This window comes from Aotus nancymaae, unplaced genomic scaffold, assembly GCF_030222135.1.
Source record: "Aotus nancymaae isolate 86718 unplaced genomic scaffold, 86718_ANA_hifiasm-v0.15.2.pri h1tg000079l, whole genome shotgun sequence".
NCBI classification, from domain to species: Eukaryota; Metazoa; Chordata; class Mammalia; order Primates; family Aotidae; genus Aotus; species Aotus nancymaae.
Genome location: NW_026988494.1, coordinates 17,289,917 through 17,306,633, shown reverse-complemented (window position 1 = coordinate 17,306,633; position 16,717 = coordinate 17,289,917). Strand labels below are relative to the sequence as shown.

The window sequence follows — 16,717 nt, the reverse complement described above, 5'->3', positions numbered from 1 at the left end:
TCACTTTTGAGGTTTTCTTTTTTTTCCAAAACAGTATATTAGGGTACAGAGCTGTGGCATGACTATCATTATTATCAGGTTTTGGTTTTCCAGCTCTCTCTACTCTGCTCGCTTGGATTTATTTCATGTAATATCTTCTTGGAATTCTGATTATCTCTCTAGATTAAGCTTGAACATTTAGATGTACCTTGTAACTGAAGACAACAGACTAAAATACAAAAACTCAATTTTTATAGGCCTTAAATTGGCATTTTTTTAAAGATCTAAGAACCAGACTGAAAAAGTAAATAAATTTGAGCTAGGAAAACTGATTTCTTGTTTACCGGAACTTGCTTAATGAAGGAAAAGTTATTTCACATAAGGAATTATTGTTACTAGTTCCTTTGATAATCTTATTGTCTCCTACATGGACCTCATAGTTTAAAAAAAGGTAACAATTAAACATAAGATATTATGATAATAAAACTCGGTATCATGCAGTCAGTCTTGATTTGTAAAAAAGCTGTATTTCTAAAAATCTTTGTTAGTTGGATAATAATAGTTAGCTTGCTTGCCTGTTTATACTACTTTATTTGAAATTTTTGAGAAATAACACATTATATCAAAGAAAAGTTTATTAGCAATAGTTTGTCATTTCCAAACCAAAGAGCAAAAGTGCTAGTGACTTTCAAGTCTGGAAATACATTGTGGATTTTAAATTTTGTTTCTAATAATTAGTGAGTAATAATTTGTTTCTCTTAAACCTTTGTTCTAAAATTCATACTTGGGATTTTTAAAAATTCAGGTATGGTGAGACATAAAGACATAGAAATGACTGTTATGAAAGAAGTTTATACTCACAGATCTCTAGACACAGGCAGCCCAGTACATTCCACAGGGTCACACAGGGAAGCACCAGGTTGGCCAAGAGCCAGAGATGGGAGATAGGGGATCATGGCCCAGAGGCTTTATTGGTTTTTTTTGCAGAAGGGAGTGGGCAAGGCAGGGTAGCCAAGCTGGGTATGTTTAAGATTGGCTAGTTTGAATAATTTTGGCAGGATTTTGGCTATAGCAATGGTCCCCAGTTGTCCAAGACCTGGGCCTGGGGTGATTACCTTGGTGCCTGAGAACTCCAGAGAGGAGATGGTCGGGACCGTGGCTCTGGATTGGTTGGTTTGTATATCACAGGCACGCTCACAGAGGGGTCTTTTCTTTATCTGGGAATTAGCCCTGGGAGGAGCAGTCTCTCGACAGCCAAGGCCCCAAATGCCAGACTATCAAGAATACAGAGAATAAGAGAATATAATCAATACAAACAAAACAAAACAATTGATGCTTTCAAAATGGCACTGCTAAGCAGGGGTGCTGTTTCTGTGCATGCTTTTAAGAGATGATGCCATGAAAGACTAGAGAATATGTAAGAAATTTATTTATGAGCTTTATGTTTTGAAATGGTGTTTTAGGGGGTTAGTCAAAGAAAGGATTAACTAAAGCCTAATTTGGAAAACTTGAATTAAATAACTTGACCCATGTAAACTTCTCTCGGATGTGTAGATGGCCAGGGGTAGGGGAGGGGAGGAGGTCTGCAGTGGGTATAGGGCGCTTTCTGCTTTATCCCCCTAGCTTATGGGATGCTTACAGTTCTGCCTGGCTGCTTCACTTCTAGCTCTATCTTCTGAATTCCAGGCATAAGGAAGGGGCAGAGCAAAAGGGTGCTTACCCCTTTTTCCTCCCCTTAGAAGGACTGGTCTTAGAAGGTTTGCCCACAAGTTCAGCTTATATCTCATAGGGAATTGGTGATTCACAGATTGGTTAGTGTTTGTGTGAAGCCAACAGAGGTTATCTTTTCTGCTGTTCAAACCAACTCCGAAAAAATAGCTCTTCTTTGAGAGGATTTTGAAAAGGGAAGTGGGTAGTTTTATAAAAAGTTTAATCATCCTAAAAGTCATGGTGATTGTAGTAACAATAAAACCTTGAGCTTTTATTATGTACTGGTTGCTACTCTGAGTGCTTTATATATTTGTATCTATAGTTCATTTAGTCCTCAGAAAACCCCATTATTATTCCTGGTTCTTTTTTTCAGACGGAAATTGAGGCTCACGGAGGTTAAATAACTTGCTCAAGGTAACAATTGGAAAATGATGGAATCCAGATTAATAGCGGAGATTGTATGCTTTAACCACATGGTTATACTGATCTGTAATTTAAACATCTCTAGCTCAGAGATAAGGAAACTAAAGCTGGAAGGTTTTAAGGCATTGGTCCAAGGTCACACCGGTAGTCAGCACTGAGCTTCTGCTTCTGGGTTTATTTCCACTATCCCAGTATGCTTTCTCTAGGTACACTTTCTCATCAATATCCTCTTATATTTGGGCCAGCCTTCTTGAGAGGTGGATATTTTTGGCTTGCTATGGTTCTGAATCCTGAAAATTATATTCTTTCTTTAGAGTTGTTTTGCTTGGCAAGGAATCCCTCAGGAGGCACTTTAGCTTAGAGGTAGAGAGGGTGGACTTTAGAGCCACAGTGCCTGTGATTGAATCCTGGTTGTGCCAGCTTTAGCCATGTGATCTGGACAAGTCACATACCTCTCTTGATTTTTAGTAGTCTCATCTGTAAAATGGGTTAATCACAGTAGCTATCCCACAGGGCTATTAGTAGAAGTAGATGAGTTAATACAATAAAACTGCTTAGTGTAGTGCCTGGCACCTAAGTAAATACTTTCTATTCTGATTATATTATTATTACTTGTCAGAAATGTTCTCCAAATTACACCTAATGCATTTTCCAACACCTTGTTTGGCACTCAGTAAATGTATATGGATTGAATGAAAGCAACTGTGAAGTGGTTTGTATTGACAGCCCATGCATCTCATACTGACTGGAAATATTAGTGTTGTAGAAGATTGGAATTTTCATGTTACTTTTAATATTTGTATTATTGCCAGTATCACTATTAAGGACCAATAATATTACAATATCTTACTCAACTTGTTCTACTTTTCACCTCACTTCACTTTTCTGATGTATAAAACTATTTGTTTTTACATTTGGTGCTTTTACTGAGATTGTGTTGAAAGGTATTATATACATCCAAGGTACTAGTGATATAAAAGTTCTTGACTTCATATTTAAAAATGGATATTATTGTTTTTGAATCTTTTCATGTCACATTTCCAAGTAACAGCAATCATGCATTAAATATTAATTTAATCACAGGAACAAGATACGATCGTCAGTAAAATGACTTTAAATGGCAGCATCACTTAGCAGCGAGATAAGGACTGGCAAAGCAGGATTTGTGTCATTCTGCGGCAGCTTTTGAACAATGTATTTGCCTTTGCTTTGTCCGTTAAAAATCACATAAAAATTAAACCCTTTTAAAGAGAACCTGCCCATCTCTTTCCCATGTGTCATTCTTGCATCAGAGAAAATGCTGCATAATACTAAGATGACAGCCCCACCTCTGATGTCACCCAGGATGGTACAATCCTCTCCAAGCCTTTGCTGGGCTTCCTGCTGCTGCACTGGGGGACATGGTTACATTAAAGCTAACTCCCGGCATCTCAATTATCTCCTTGGAAGTAGTTTTCACAAATATAAAAATGCCCTACGGTGGCTGTTTTCGGTAAGCTACCAAGGTAGAGAGCGGCAGAGGCAGACAGAGGGAGAGCAAGCGGGAGAACAGGCTGCTTCCGCCTTTGTGAGAGGGACTGAGGCAGCAGCTCCTCTCGGCTCGGGTTCCAAGTGCTCAAAGTGCTTCCATTTACATCACCGTGTGCAGTGCAGGGCAAAAGGGGCTGCCAGGAAATCTGAAACTAATTTGCTTCCAGTTGACTAGAACAGCATATTTTGAATTAGCTTGCTTCTTTTTAAGCTAACTTTTCTCAAGCGTTAAACTGATGAACTGGGCATTTTCTATGATCAATGGGTAACTGCTGGAGCTACAGTAATCTCTGTGAGTAACCTCTATTTGTAGGTCTATGCAGGCAAATATATTTTTATATATCTATTTCTTTTAAATGCTGCTGTGAAAGTATCCGTCTGTATTATTGACTGCTTTTGCTTACTAGTCTTGTCTTTTGAGCGTCCCAGTAGGAGACCCCTGGGGCTAGACCAGGTTCTGCTGAATCTAGACACAGAGAAGAGCATTTTGCATTTATTCAGGGATGCCCATGCCAACCATTCTTTAATTCCCAGTCATCAGAGAGATGCCACCTGCCCTCCGAATGCCTTTGCCCAGCACCTCACCTGGCTTTAACCTGGAATGTTGATTTCAGCATGTGACATTGAGTTTTTCAAAATTTTTATTTTTATATAGAAAACAGAATATTATTCTTACCTGTAATCTTACTTCCTTTCTTTTTTTTTTCCACCAGCTTTTCTGGGAACACACAGTTCTGTCACCCTATGTCTTCTCCCTGTTTGTGATATATTATATAGACAGAAAGAGAGAAAACAGGCTACCCCTCCAGTTTTAGAAAGACATAATGTAGTGCTGGATGGGAATAGGGGAGGAGTTTCTCTTAAAGAGCTCAAATTGCTTTCCATCTGCGTGCCTGAAGTACAGCTTAGTGTCTGAATAGCCTTGAAGGGAACAAGGTTAGCTCAAAGATTGCACCAAAATGTTCTAGAAACATGGTAGTTGAGGCAGAGATAGAATCTCTACTGGAAGTTTGTAACAGGTATCTCAGTTTATGCACAGGGATGCGTTTTTCCTGTTTGTTAAAAGTGTCGCTTTTATAGTAATTCAAGATTTATTTCTCTCTCACCATGGAAACTGACTTCCAACTCTCTGTAAAATTTGCATTTTTAGATATACTTAGGTTAATTGTTTCTGTCAGATTGTAGCCTGAATCCTTAGTGAAACTGTGGGTCTCCTATTGAGCATGAAAACTACTGGGTGCAAATGTGCATCAGCTGAGTTTGCTACACACTGGAAGCTGACTGAGGTTGCGTGTTTACCGCTGCATCTAACATCTGTCTTCATAGACAGCAGTTTAAAGAAGTCCACAGCTGTAGTTGATCATCACTGCTAAGAAGTCCAGTTGTTTGGCATTCATAATTATTTTTTTGAAGAATTGTATAGTTTTTTCAAACATCAAATTCTTAAATATCAAAATATTTCCTGCATATATAAGAAACAATTTCTATTAATCTTACCATATCCGTGTTAATTTTAGCAGAGGAAAGCTTGCTGTGAACGAGACTGTGGGGTTATTTAAAAGTTTAGTTTAAACTTTTTTTTTTTTTTGCTTTTAAAAATAAAATAAAAACCAAAGAGTCAGTAAAGATAGAGAAATTTTACAATTGGGTTTTAAAAGTATGGATTCCCTAACAGAAAGGAGAGTAGAAAATGGACAGAATGGGTAAAATCGGAGGGGCATCTCTGATTAGAAAGTAAAAGCCTGAAAGGAGAAGCATAAGAATGGATATAAAACCCAAAAGTTATGACAAAGAGAGGCAGACAAAAGTGGAGAATCCCAATGGTTGAAAAAAGAAAACCAACTTTGAATAACAGCGATTTTAAAGTTGAGCTCAAATTCAGTTCTTACAGCTTGGTGTTTCTTCTCCGTAACAAGTAACAGTGCTCTGCACAGTTGGAGATGCTTTGGTTTAAAATTAATGGGCTGTTCTCTGTCTCACTCATCATCCCTTTAGTATGCTGTATGTGGTGCCACTCCTTAGCTCACAGAGCTTCTTCTGAAATTGACTGAATAGTAAACTAGTATCATTTCTCTAGGGATTCAAGCTGAATAAGAAAAACTGGGTTCTGAATCATTATTATGTGAAATTCAGTTTGCCGTAAGCACAACTGTAACTATTAATCACTTGGAGAAAGAGTGTCCAATTAATGGAATATTTTCTGTTCGTATGCACATGTTAAAAGCTTGTGTAGTGGTTGGCAAGCCTTTTCCTGTTTTTTATTTTTTTTTCCAACACATAAACAACTTAAATATTTGTGCTTTTAGCATTATCAGTGTCCAGACAACAGCTTGCATCCTGGACTACATACTGTAGCTTTCTCCAAAATGTGACTTTTCTTAGAGTGAAGACAGTGTCTCACAATATAATATATTTAGCTTACTCATTTAGTAAATTCTCATGACTCATATTCATTTTTCAGTTATTTTTATCATACCAAATTTATTTTCTATTGCTGGGTAAAATGGGTTAGATTATCCTCTTGTTTTATTTTAATACAAATTTTGCTATTGCAAATTTGAGTCATGTATCACTGTGTTGTTCATGAAATTTACTGATTATTAAACATAAAAACATTGATCATCATTACAGTTAAGGATTATAGTTGGGCCAGGTGCGGTGGCTTACGCCTGTAATCCCAGCACTTTGGGAGGCTGAGGAGGGCAGATCACAAGGTCAAGAGATCAAGACCATCCTGGCTAACATGATGAAACCTCGTCTCTACTAAAAATACAAAAATTAGCAAGGTATGGTGGTGCGCCTGTTGTCCTAGGTACTTGGGAGGCTGAGGCAGGAGAACCCCTTGAACCAGGGAGGTGGAGGTTGTAGTGAGCCAAGATTGTGCCACTACACTCCAGCCTGGCGACAGAGTGAGACTCTGTCTCAAAAAACAAAACAAAACAGGATTATAGTTACTTACAGATGAAATACATTTGAGTTTTTTTTTTTTTTTTTTTAACTCTGCAAGGCTTGCTCTTTATATTTGTTTTCGTAAAGTAAGTGTTTATCTTCCAGTCTTACAGATTATAAAATGTCAGACCAAGGGGTCAAAGTGGTCACTCTTTCTCCTGCTCCCATCTTTGGGACTGAATTCCTTTCCAACAAGTTAGGGGAGTGTGTTTTTAAGCTTGCTTCTGTAAATGTTCAAGTGTTACAATAACTTACTAATTTATAGTTTTCTTGTCATACTAACTGATAAAATTAATGTAAGTTTTAAGGTATTTACTAACTGATACTTATTAGGGAACAGAGAACACCAAATATGTTATTGCATTTATGAACATCCAAAGTAGAAAGGAGGGAAAACAGATTCGTAGTGGCTAGGTTAGCTATAATTTATAAAGGATTGAAAATCTGATGAACTATACTCATAGGAAATAAATCATAAGACCCTTAGTACACTCTCCATAGTACCTTACCAGACTGAATTTCCCCATACATTTCTATTTTACAAGCAATGTATCCAAAGATATGACCATTAAAGCCTTGGAAAAATATTCTGGTATTGAAAAATTGGACTTTACCCTTCTCTGAGCCCGTTTCTTTAAGCTCCAATGTAATTTTCTTAAGGCTGTGTACAAATAGTAATGTATAGGTTTTGAGTAATGGTTAAGTTTGCATTTGCAGTTATTTTATGATCTTTTTATGTAAGTAGAGAGTCATGGGCCATTGATTGTGAGAGAAATTACTATGAGCTATAAAATCAAGAAGGGGTCATGTTACAGTAGAGGCAATTCTCTTCCTCTCTTGGAAAGGGTTCCAGGGCACTTGCTAATTAGAGGGCAAACCCAGACTGGAATGATCAAGTGTTTCTCTTTGCAGGAATGAGACTGTTTTCTTGGAACTTACGTAGTTGATGTCTATTTGATTGAGCAGTTGGACCTTTGAGTTAGGAGGCAGGTAGTTGTGATTTCTCTTAAAATAAAAAAGTAGACATTAAATGTAGTCAGAATGACTTGTAGATATTGTTGTAGTTTTCTGGAGCAGTGTTTCTCATCCTGTAACATGTATATGAATCCTCTGGGATTCTTGTTAGAAACCAGCAGGATTCCGATTGGGAACGTCTGAGGTGGTGCCTGAGAGTCTGAATTTCTAACAAGCCTCCTTGGTGATATCTGTGCTGCTTTTTCAGGGCCACACTGAGTAGAAAGGTTCTAGGGCAGCACTTTCAATTAGTGCTTTCTGTGATGATGAAAATGTTCTCTCCATTTATATAGATAAATACAGATATATACATATATCTACACAGATATATATATTCCACTATACAGATATAGAGGGGACTGGGGCAGAGGAGGTGAGGAGATGATGGGCATGGATGCTGGTCGAAGTAGAATGTCGTGGGAGATGCAGCACCCCTTGCATGTAGCGTTAAGGAACTACATTTTCAATTTTATTAAATTTTAATTAAACGTAAATGTAAATAGCCTTATGTGGATGTGGCTATCAAATTGGACAACATAGTGGTAGAGAGAAATCCATTGAGAAATTTATACTTAGTGGTAATAGCTCATGTAGGATCATGTTGAATTCTAGAACAGACTGAGATTATCTCCACTGAAATTTACCACTGCTTGAACTTGGTTTGCGAGCAGACAGTATATATAGATGAAGTTGCTAGATTGTGAACTCCTTGATGACAGAGGTCAAGTTGGTCTTGTTTGTTGCTTTTTTCTCTAGTGCTTGACACATTCCTGGTGCACAAGAAATGCTGGCTGAGTAAATGAGAGAATGAGCTGCTCTAATATCAGGAAGTACCCCACTGTTTCCTGAATCTTATTCAAACCTGAACTTAGAAGCAGTGGGTAGGACTTGGGTGACACTAACATGAAGTATTTTGCTTGTGTTTAAGGAGGCTGCTTTTCATCTTCTGTCTTAAAGTTTTTTGTTTGTTTGTTTGCTGAGACAAGATCTTGTTGTGTTGTCTAGGCTGGAAGGCGGTGGCTCAATCACAGTTCACTGCACCCTCAACCTCCCAGGCTCAAGCAATCCTCTTACCTCAGCCTTTCAAGTGGCTGGGACCACAGGCACACACCACCATGCTTGGCTAAGTTTTTTTCAAAATTTTTTTGTAGAGATGGGGTCTCTCTGTTTGCCCAGATGGTCTTGAACTCCTGAGCTCATGCAATCATCTTGCCTCAAGCTCTCAAAGGGTTGGGATTACAGGCCTGAGCCACATCATCTGGCTTTCAACTTCTATTAATTGGTATCCAATAGGATACCAGTTACACATAGGATACCAATACGCATTCTTAATTGATTGATTCAACAAAAATATCCATTTTGCTTGGTAATTTTGTTATAGGCTCTGGGGATATAGTTGTAAAGAAAGCAAAGTTCTTGCCTTTTAGAGTTTATATTTTTGTAACAACAAAACAATACAAGACAAAACAAAAAACTTTTTCTAAAAATGGCATGACTGGTCCCAGGTTCTAGAAAATATATGTGTGTAGAATCCAGAATTAGGGCTTTCCTGAAGAACGTAGGCATAGATGTGCCTGTCATATAGTCTGGGGAAACCTATGTCCTATTGCTGAGAATCCCTAGTGAAAAACTGTTTTATTTGCTTTAAATTTCAGCTTACAGTGACCGAGTCTATAGTAGACATGGCAAATAGTTCTTGTATTTCATTTTTCTTGAACTATTGTCTTTTAAGAAGTTTGCTAGCCAGAGTGGAAGAAAATCTGTTTCATTTACTGCTCCTCAAACAGGATAATTCTTAGATAGGCCATGGCTTTTCTGCAGCCAATCTTATGGAGCAGGCTTATTTTCTCACAATTTGAAGAAATTTCTTCCTATTCCATTTCATTTTATTACAGTTCTGTCCCTGTGTTCCAGAAACAGATCACTATTTGATATATAACCCAAAGCACTCCTCAAATTGATCCTGTTAACATTCAAATGTATCTCATTTCTTTCTCAATATATTAAATGAAAAGAAAAAAAGGTCTTTAAAAACATCAATGGGTTTATATGTCATTGCAGGAAAAGCATCTTTGCTAAACAACAGGAAACACGATTTGTTAGGAATCTGAACAGATACACAAAGCAGCGGATAAAGTTCCTGATAGAAAAGTATGACTTCTAATGTAGTATGAATAGATACCTCCGAAAAGTACACATATTTCACATGAGTGTGAAAACTCTTCTTCCCTCTTCCCTCCTCCACATTCTACACTACATTTTCATTTCTTTAAGGGGAAAAATACACACAGAACCCTTTATTAATTCACATTCTACTAGTGTGTGGTTTATATTTAGGTAAGTGCTAAAGTTCTTTTTTTATATTTAGCAAGTCCCTAAGTCGCTTTGTCACACGTATGAGACCAAATTCGGGCAGGACTAATTCAGGAAGGCTCTCTGAAGAGGAAATGTTTTCAGTTGGATTCTTACATTAGTAATAGATGTAGACTGAAAGGGAAAGTGTTAACAAGTTCGGTGTAAGAGCTCACAGCAGTTGGAAGAGGCCCAGGAATGACTTTGGTGGAAGCATATTGAAACTAGAGGGGGCTGGGGCAGAGGAGATGAGGTGATGGTCATGGATGCTGGTGGAAGTAGGGTCGTGGGAGATGCGGCACCCCTTGCATCTTTGTTCCTGTCTATTCTGCCTTTGTTCTGGCTCTATTACTCACCGTCTCTCACCTGCACTATTGCCAGAAGCCTGTGTGGTTATTCCTGAGTCGATGCTCGTACCCTCTCTGCTACACATCCTTCGCATTCTACAAAGGCGATCTTTCTAACATGCCAAACAGACTTCTCATGCTCTGGAAATACTCAGTTTTGAATCCCCTATGTTTAGTACATAGCAGGTAGTCAATATTTGCTGAATGTGTGAATGAATTTTGGAAACAATGGGCATTTAATAGGAAGTATCTATGGCCCTATTTTAAAAGGGAGAAACTTTAAAAATCTTAGAAGAACAATTTGGTCTTTTTTTTAAAAAAAAATCCTTTTTGCACATAGTCCCAATTTTTAAACATAAGGAATAAATCAGACATTCTAAATAAAAGGTCAGGACTGATACTCTGCAATATTTTTTGTGTTGTTAAAGACAGTTAACTTGTGATAAGTAATGCAGACAGCAAAAATAAACTACTTATGGGGTGTGACAGAGGGTGCCTTATGTGAAAAGAAATATTTCTATTGTGCTGAATCCTTAGGGACATGATTATTAAGGCTATTTCTACCCAGAAGCTACAACTGGAACACTTTTGGTTTTATTCTTTATTATATTTGTTAACATTACTGCTCTTAGAAATGATGGTCTTGACTGGATACAGTAGTTGACTCCTGTAATCCCAGCACTTTGGGAGGCCAAGGAGGATCACTTGAGCCCACGAGTTCAAGACCAGTCTGGGCAACATAGGGAAACCCCATCTTTACAAAAAAAAATTTTTTTTTAAATTAGCTGAATGTAGTGGTACATAACTGTGGTTCCAGCTACTCCAGAGGCTGAAGCTGGAGGATCACTTGAGCATGGGAGGAGGTTGAGGCTGCAGTGAGCTATGATTGCACCACTGCACTCTAGCTGAGTGACAGAGTGAGACCCTGTCTCAAAAAAGAGAAAAAGCAATGATGAATGATGGTCTCTCACAGTTCAGTGTCCCTGAGTTTCTCCCAGTCTTTTACTTTTGAGAGACAGAAGACTAGAAATTAGAAATCTAGTTCTGACTTACAGTTCTGATACAGTACTTTACTGAACATCATTTTATTAACCTTAGTCAGGTCATTTCGCCTCTCTGAACATTTGTTTTCCCTGATCTATGCTTGTTTTTAGTTAAAACAGTAAACATAGACCAGGAGAACCTACTCAAATATTTGATAGTAAAGCAAGCAATCTGACATGCAGGGCTTTGCCTCACCGTTTTTCCCTCTTACCTGACCTCATTTTCTTTGACCAGTTGCCAAGTTGTTATATCAGACATCACAAGCGCTTGCCCACAATTGTTGCATTTGCTGTCCCTGTCTGAGGGACATTTCAATGAAAACTATTAAAAATGGAGTGAAGTAATTAATTTCTCTGAGGCCCCTTTTCTTGATATCTCTTGGTTACTTCTCATGGGACTAGTGTTTGTTTGTTTGTTTTTCAGAGGGCAATTGAAACTGTTAAAGCAAAGTGGACTCCCAACTGACTAAGTTTAACTTTTCTTCTCTTCGTTGAATGGATTTTACTGTAATGTTTTGGTGTTGTTTATAAATATAGCTTCAGTGCTCACTATGATCAGTTTTCTTAAAACACTTCATGACGGGTTAAAAATTGTTGTTTTTGGAAGCTTTAAGGTGTGAGTAACATTATGTCCATTTATTTTGTATATTTACACTATATACACCAAATAGCAAAAGTCTTTTTGACATTTATTTATACAGAGGAGAGGACTCTTTTCAAGAGTTGGTGAGCAAGGGAAGGTTCACCAAGGGGATTTGGTATAGGTCTTGAAATGTGAAAATAATCTGATTTATGTTGCAATGGGAAGAAAAAGAATGTCAGGTAGAGAAAAGAAGTTGAACAAAGGTAAAAGAGCGTGTGTATGTCTACTCATTCAGAATATATGTATGCTTAAGCTTTTTTCCAGTGTGTATTAGAATTAGAATAAATCTTTTCGGGGTATTCATGGGTTGCCCCCTCCTTCAGTTTAGAGGCGATAGTATCACATGTGAAAGGGAGTTGAGAGAGACTTGATTAGGAAAGATTGATTGGGATTGTAAAGGAAGAATTTAGCCATAGATGACATGATCTGGTATGTAGAATCCTGAGCAATCTACAAGTATGTTACTTTATGCTCCAAGTGAAGCAAGGTTCTAGGATATAAGATTCATCTACAGCAACAAATTGTATTTCTATACACTGCTAATGAATGATCCAAAGACATTTAAAAAGCAGTATCAAAAGAAATAGAATCTTAGGGGAATAATTGAAAACATGTTCATTTAAAATTATAAAAAATCGCGGCCAAGGGCAGTAGCTCACGCCTGTAATCCCAGCACTTTAGGAGGCTGAGGTGGGCGGATCACGAGATCAGGAGATCAAGACCAGCCTGGCTAACACAGTGAAACCCCATCTCTACTAAAAATACAGAAAATTAGCTGGGCATGTTGGCACATGCCTGTAGTCCCAGCTACTCCGGGAATTGCTTGAACCCAGGAGGCAGAGGTTGCAGTGAGCTGAGATTGTACCACTGCACTCCAGCCTGGGTGACAGAGTGAGACCACATCTAAAAAATATATATATATATATATAAAACAATGTTGAAAGAAATTAAAGAAGATTAAATACGTGAAAAAAGCATCCCATGGTCATGGATCAAAAGATGTAATAGTAATACTCATAATAAGCCAATACTGTATAGATTCATTGCAGCCCCTATCAAAATCACAGCTGACGAGTTGATTCTATAAGTCATGGGAAGTTCAAGGGGCTCAGAGTGATCAAAACAACATGGGAAGGAAGAAAAGAGTTGGAGGAGACTCACACTTCCAGATTTCACTTACTGCAAAGCTGCAGTAGTGAAGCTGTGGTGAAGACAGTGTTATTCTGGCATAAAGATAGGCATCTAGCCAGGTGTGATGGGTCATGCCTGTAATCCTAACATTTCGGAAGGCTGAGGCGGGAGGGATCACTTGGGCCTAGTAGTTCAAGACCAGCCTGGGCAACATAGTGAGACCCTGTCTCTTTAAAAAATGAAAAATTGTTCAGGCATGGTGTTGCATGCCTATAGCCCCAGCTACTCGAAAGGCTGAGGCGGGAGGATCACTTGAGTCCAGGAGGTCGGGACTGCAGTGAGCCATGATTGCACTACTGTACTCCAGCCTGGGCAACAGAGTGAGATCCTCTCTTAAAAAAAAAAAAAAGGCATCTAGCTGAATGGAATTGAGAGTCTAGAAATAAACCTGTACGTATATGTTAATATATGTATATGATTGATTTTTGACGTGGGCATCAAAGCTTTTCTATGGAGAAAGAATAGTCTTTTGAACAGATAGTGCTGGGACAACTGGATATCCACATACAAAATAATGAAGTTGGATTTCTACTTCACATCATATACGAAAATTAATTCGAAGTAGATGAGAGAGCTATTAAAGAGAAGACAACGTAAAAGTGATCTTTGTGACCTTGGTTTAGACAGTAATTTGCTGCATATGATACAAAAAGGACAAGACAGCAAAGGAAAAGTAGATAATTTGGATTTCAGCAAAATCAAAAACTTTTGTGCTTCAAAAGACACTATCAATTAAGTGAAAAATGACAACTCACAGAATGGGAGAAAACATTTGCAAAGTATATATCTAATAAAGAACTTAGGTCCAGAATATATGAAGAACTCTTACAACTCAGTAGTAAAAAGACAAATAATTCAGCCATCAACTGGGCATGTCTGTTTAAAAGATTCACAAATGGCCAAAAAACACATGACAAGGTGCTCAACATAAGTTGTCATTGGGGAAATGCAAATGAAAATCATAGTGAGATACCACTTCTGGGATGTCTGTAACAACAAACAGTAAGAGAATCTTAGACATTACTTGCAGGAATGTAAAATAGTACAGTTGCTTTGGAAAACTGTTCAGCAGTTTCCTTAAATATTAGACATAGATTTACTATACGATCCAGAAATTTTAGTCCTAGGTATATACAGAAGAGAATCAAAAATGTATTCAGATCAGATATAATGGTTCAGATCTGTAATGTCAGCATTTTAGGAGGCCAAGGTAGGTGTATCCTTTGAGCCCAGGAGTTTGAGACCAACTAGGCAACCACCATCTCTGCAATAAAAATGAAAATTAGCTGGGCAAGGTGGTGCATGACTGTAGTCCCAGCTACTCATGAGGCTGAGGTGGGAGAATGGCTTGAGCCTAGGAGGTCAAGGCTGCAGTTAGCCATGATCGTGCCACTATACTCCAGCCTGGGTGACAGAGTGAGACTCTGTCTCAAAGAAAAAAAAAGAAATAAAAGAAAAAATATAGTTAGATCCTGAAACTTGTATACACTTTTTTTTATTCATAGCAGCCAACAAGTGGAAACAACTCTAATATCTTATCAACTGATGAATGGCCAAAGAAAAACTGTTTCCATATGATGAAATATTTGGCAGTAATAAGGAATGAAGTTCTCAGCCAGGCTCGGTGGCAGGTACCTGTAGTCCAGCTACTTGTGAGGCTGAAGAGGGAGGTTTGCTTGAGACCAGGAGTTTGAGACCAGCCTGGGAACCATAGAGAGACCCTGTCTCTCTTTATATATATATAAAGCAATAAAATAAAAGGAAAGAAGTTCTGATACATGATACGACATGAATACACCCTGACAACCTCGTGCTAAATGAAAGAAGTCAAACTCAAAATGCCATATATCGTATGATTGCATTTATATGAAGTGTCCAGAATAGACAATTCCATAGAGACAGAAAGTATATTGGTGGTTACCGGGAGCCAAGAAAAGTTGAAATGGGGAGTGGCTGCTTGTGGACACAGGGTTTTTTTTTGGGAGTGATAAAAATGTTCTGGAATTAGATAGTGGTGATAGTTGTACAATTTTGTGAATATACTAAAAATGACTGAATCTTAAAAGGTGGAGAAATGAAAAGACCTATTGGATTCTTTGCTGAAAAAATAAAATGCCAATATTCCACCCTAGGAAGAAGGGTCTTCGTTGTTTGTAGCTATCTTGTTTTTCAAATCAGTGTTTGAAAACTTGCTTCCTCTTCAGATGTAAGCAAGCTACATTTTATTGGTTCTGTCCTATGGAAGGTATTATAAATACTATCATAGAGAAGTGCTTCTTAGATTCCATCAACACTTGATTCAAATTTAATTTTAAAATATATATTTCAGGCCAGGCATGGTGGCTCATGCCTGTAATCCCAAGGCCAAGGCAGGAGGATCATTTGAGGCCAGGAGTTTGAAACTAGCCTGAGCAAGATAGTGAGACCTTATCTCTACAAAAAATAAAAACGTTGGCTGGGCAGGATGGTGCACACTGGTGGTCCCAGCTACCCGAGAGGCTGGAGTGGGAGGATCACTTGACCTGAGGAGTTTGAGGCTGCAGTGAGCTATGATAGCACTACTGCACTCCAGTCTGGGTGAGAGAGTAAAATCCTGTCTCTAAAAAACAAAAAAGAAGTGTATATATTTCAAATTATTTTACAAAAGGGAATATAAAACAACATACACTCTCAGATGTATTGCTATTTAACACACTGGGGGAAACTGTGTGTTAACTGATGTTTCTAAGTTACCTCATTTAGTGCATGCCTTGGAAATCAAGTCTTTTTTTTTTTTCTAAATGGAGTCTCCCTCTGTCACCCAGGCTGAAGTATGGTGGCACAATCTCAGCTCACTGCAACCTCCACCTTCTGGGTTCAAACGATTCTCATGCCTCAGCCTCCCAAGTAGCTGTGATTACAGGCGGAATCAAGTCTTTTAAGCTATTTCAGTGTATATATTCAGACATGTATCAAATAATCCACTAAATAGGAAGGTTATAGCTCTGCAGTGGTTTAAAAATGGTAACAACAGCCAGGCGTGGTGGCTCACATCTGTAATCTCAGCACTTTGTGAGGCCAAGGTGGGCAGATGATGAGGTCAAGAGATCAAGACCATACTGGCCAACATGGTAAAACCCCATCTCTACTAAAAATACAAAAATTAGCTGGGTGTGGTAATACGTGCCTGTAGTCCCAGCTACTTGGGAGGCTGAGACGGAAGAATCCCTTGAACCCTGGAGGTGGAGGTTGCCGTGAGCTGAGATCTTGCCACTGCATTTCAGCCTGGTGACAGAGCAAGAGTCTGTCTCAAAAAATAAAAATGAATGAATGAATAAATAAATAAAAATGGTAACAACCAATGTCTTCTTTCATAGAGTAAAAGTGAGTACACTGTATTTCCAGCATAGATAAGGGTTTTCATAATACAAAGTAACCAAAATTAAGTTCAGAGGAAGACTGGATACTGAGGCCGATAGGACTACAACTGTCATCTGTAAAACCCCAACTTAAATTTTTGGTTTATCAGAATGTCCCCATTTTCAGTTCTCACTGAC

The 16,717-nt window shown here is 38.2% G+C and overlaps 1 protein-coding gene and 1 long non-coding RNA gene across 9 annotated transcripts in view; one reads left to right on the top strand and one right to left on the bottom strand.

The window, feature by feature from the left end:
• The window catches only part of LOC105705375 (uncharacterized), a 30,691-nt gene extending 26,241 nt beyond the window's left edge, over positions 1–4,450 (bottom strand). For both annotated transcript variants that reach the window (XR_010339602.1, XR_001104661.2), the window contains exons 1-2: positions 4,319–4,450; positions 1,095–1,253 (exon numbers count right to left, since the gene is read on the bottom strand). This is a non-coding gene — a long non-coding RNA (uncharacterized LOC105705375). The remainder of the gene's footprint in view (positions 1–1,094; positions 1,254–4,318) is intronic.
• PSD3 (pleckstrin and Sec7 domain containing 3) overlaps positions 1–16,717 on the top strand; it is a 674,493-nt gene that overhangs the window by 324,659 nt on the left and 333,117 nt on the right. Inside the window, exon 1 of one of the 7 annotated variants that reach the window (XM_012435240.3) lies at positions 3,483–3,604. The exons of 5 other annotated variants lie outside the window; for them this stretch is intronic. Coding sequence is in view for 1 of the 2 variants with exons in the window: in XM_064368704.1 (XP_064224774.1) it covers positions 3,904–3,934 (31 nt within the window). In the remaining variant the exon portion in view is untranslated. Of the gene's footprint in view, positions 1–3,482; positions 3,935–16,717 lie in introns of those variants that run through there. One more of the 7 variants, XM_064368704.1, reaches the window with a different exon arrangement.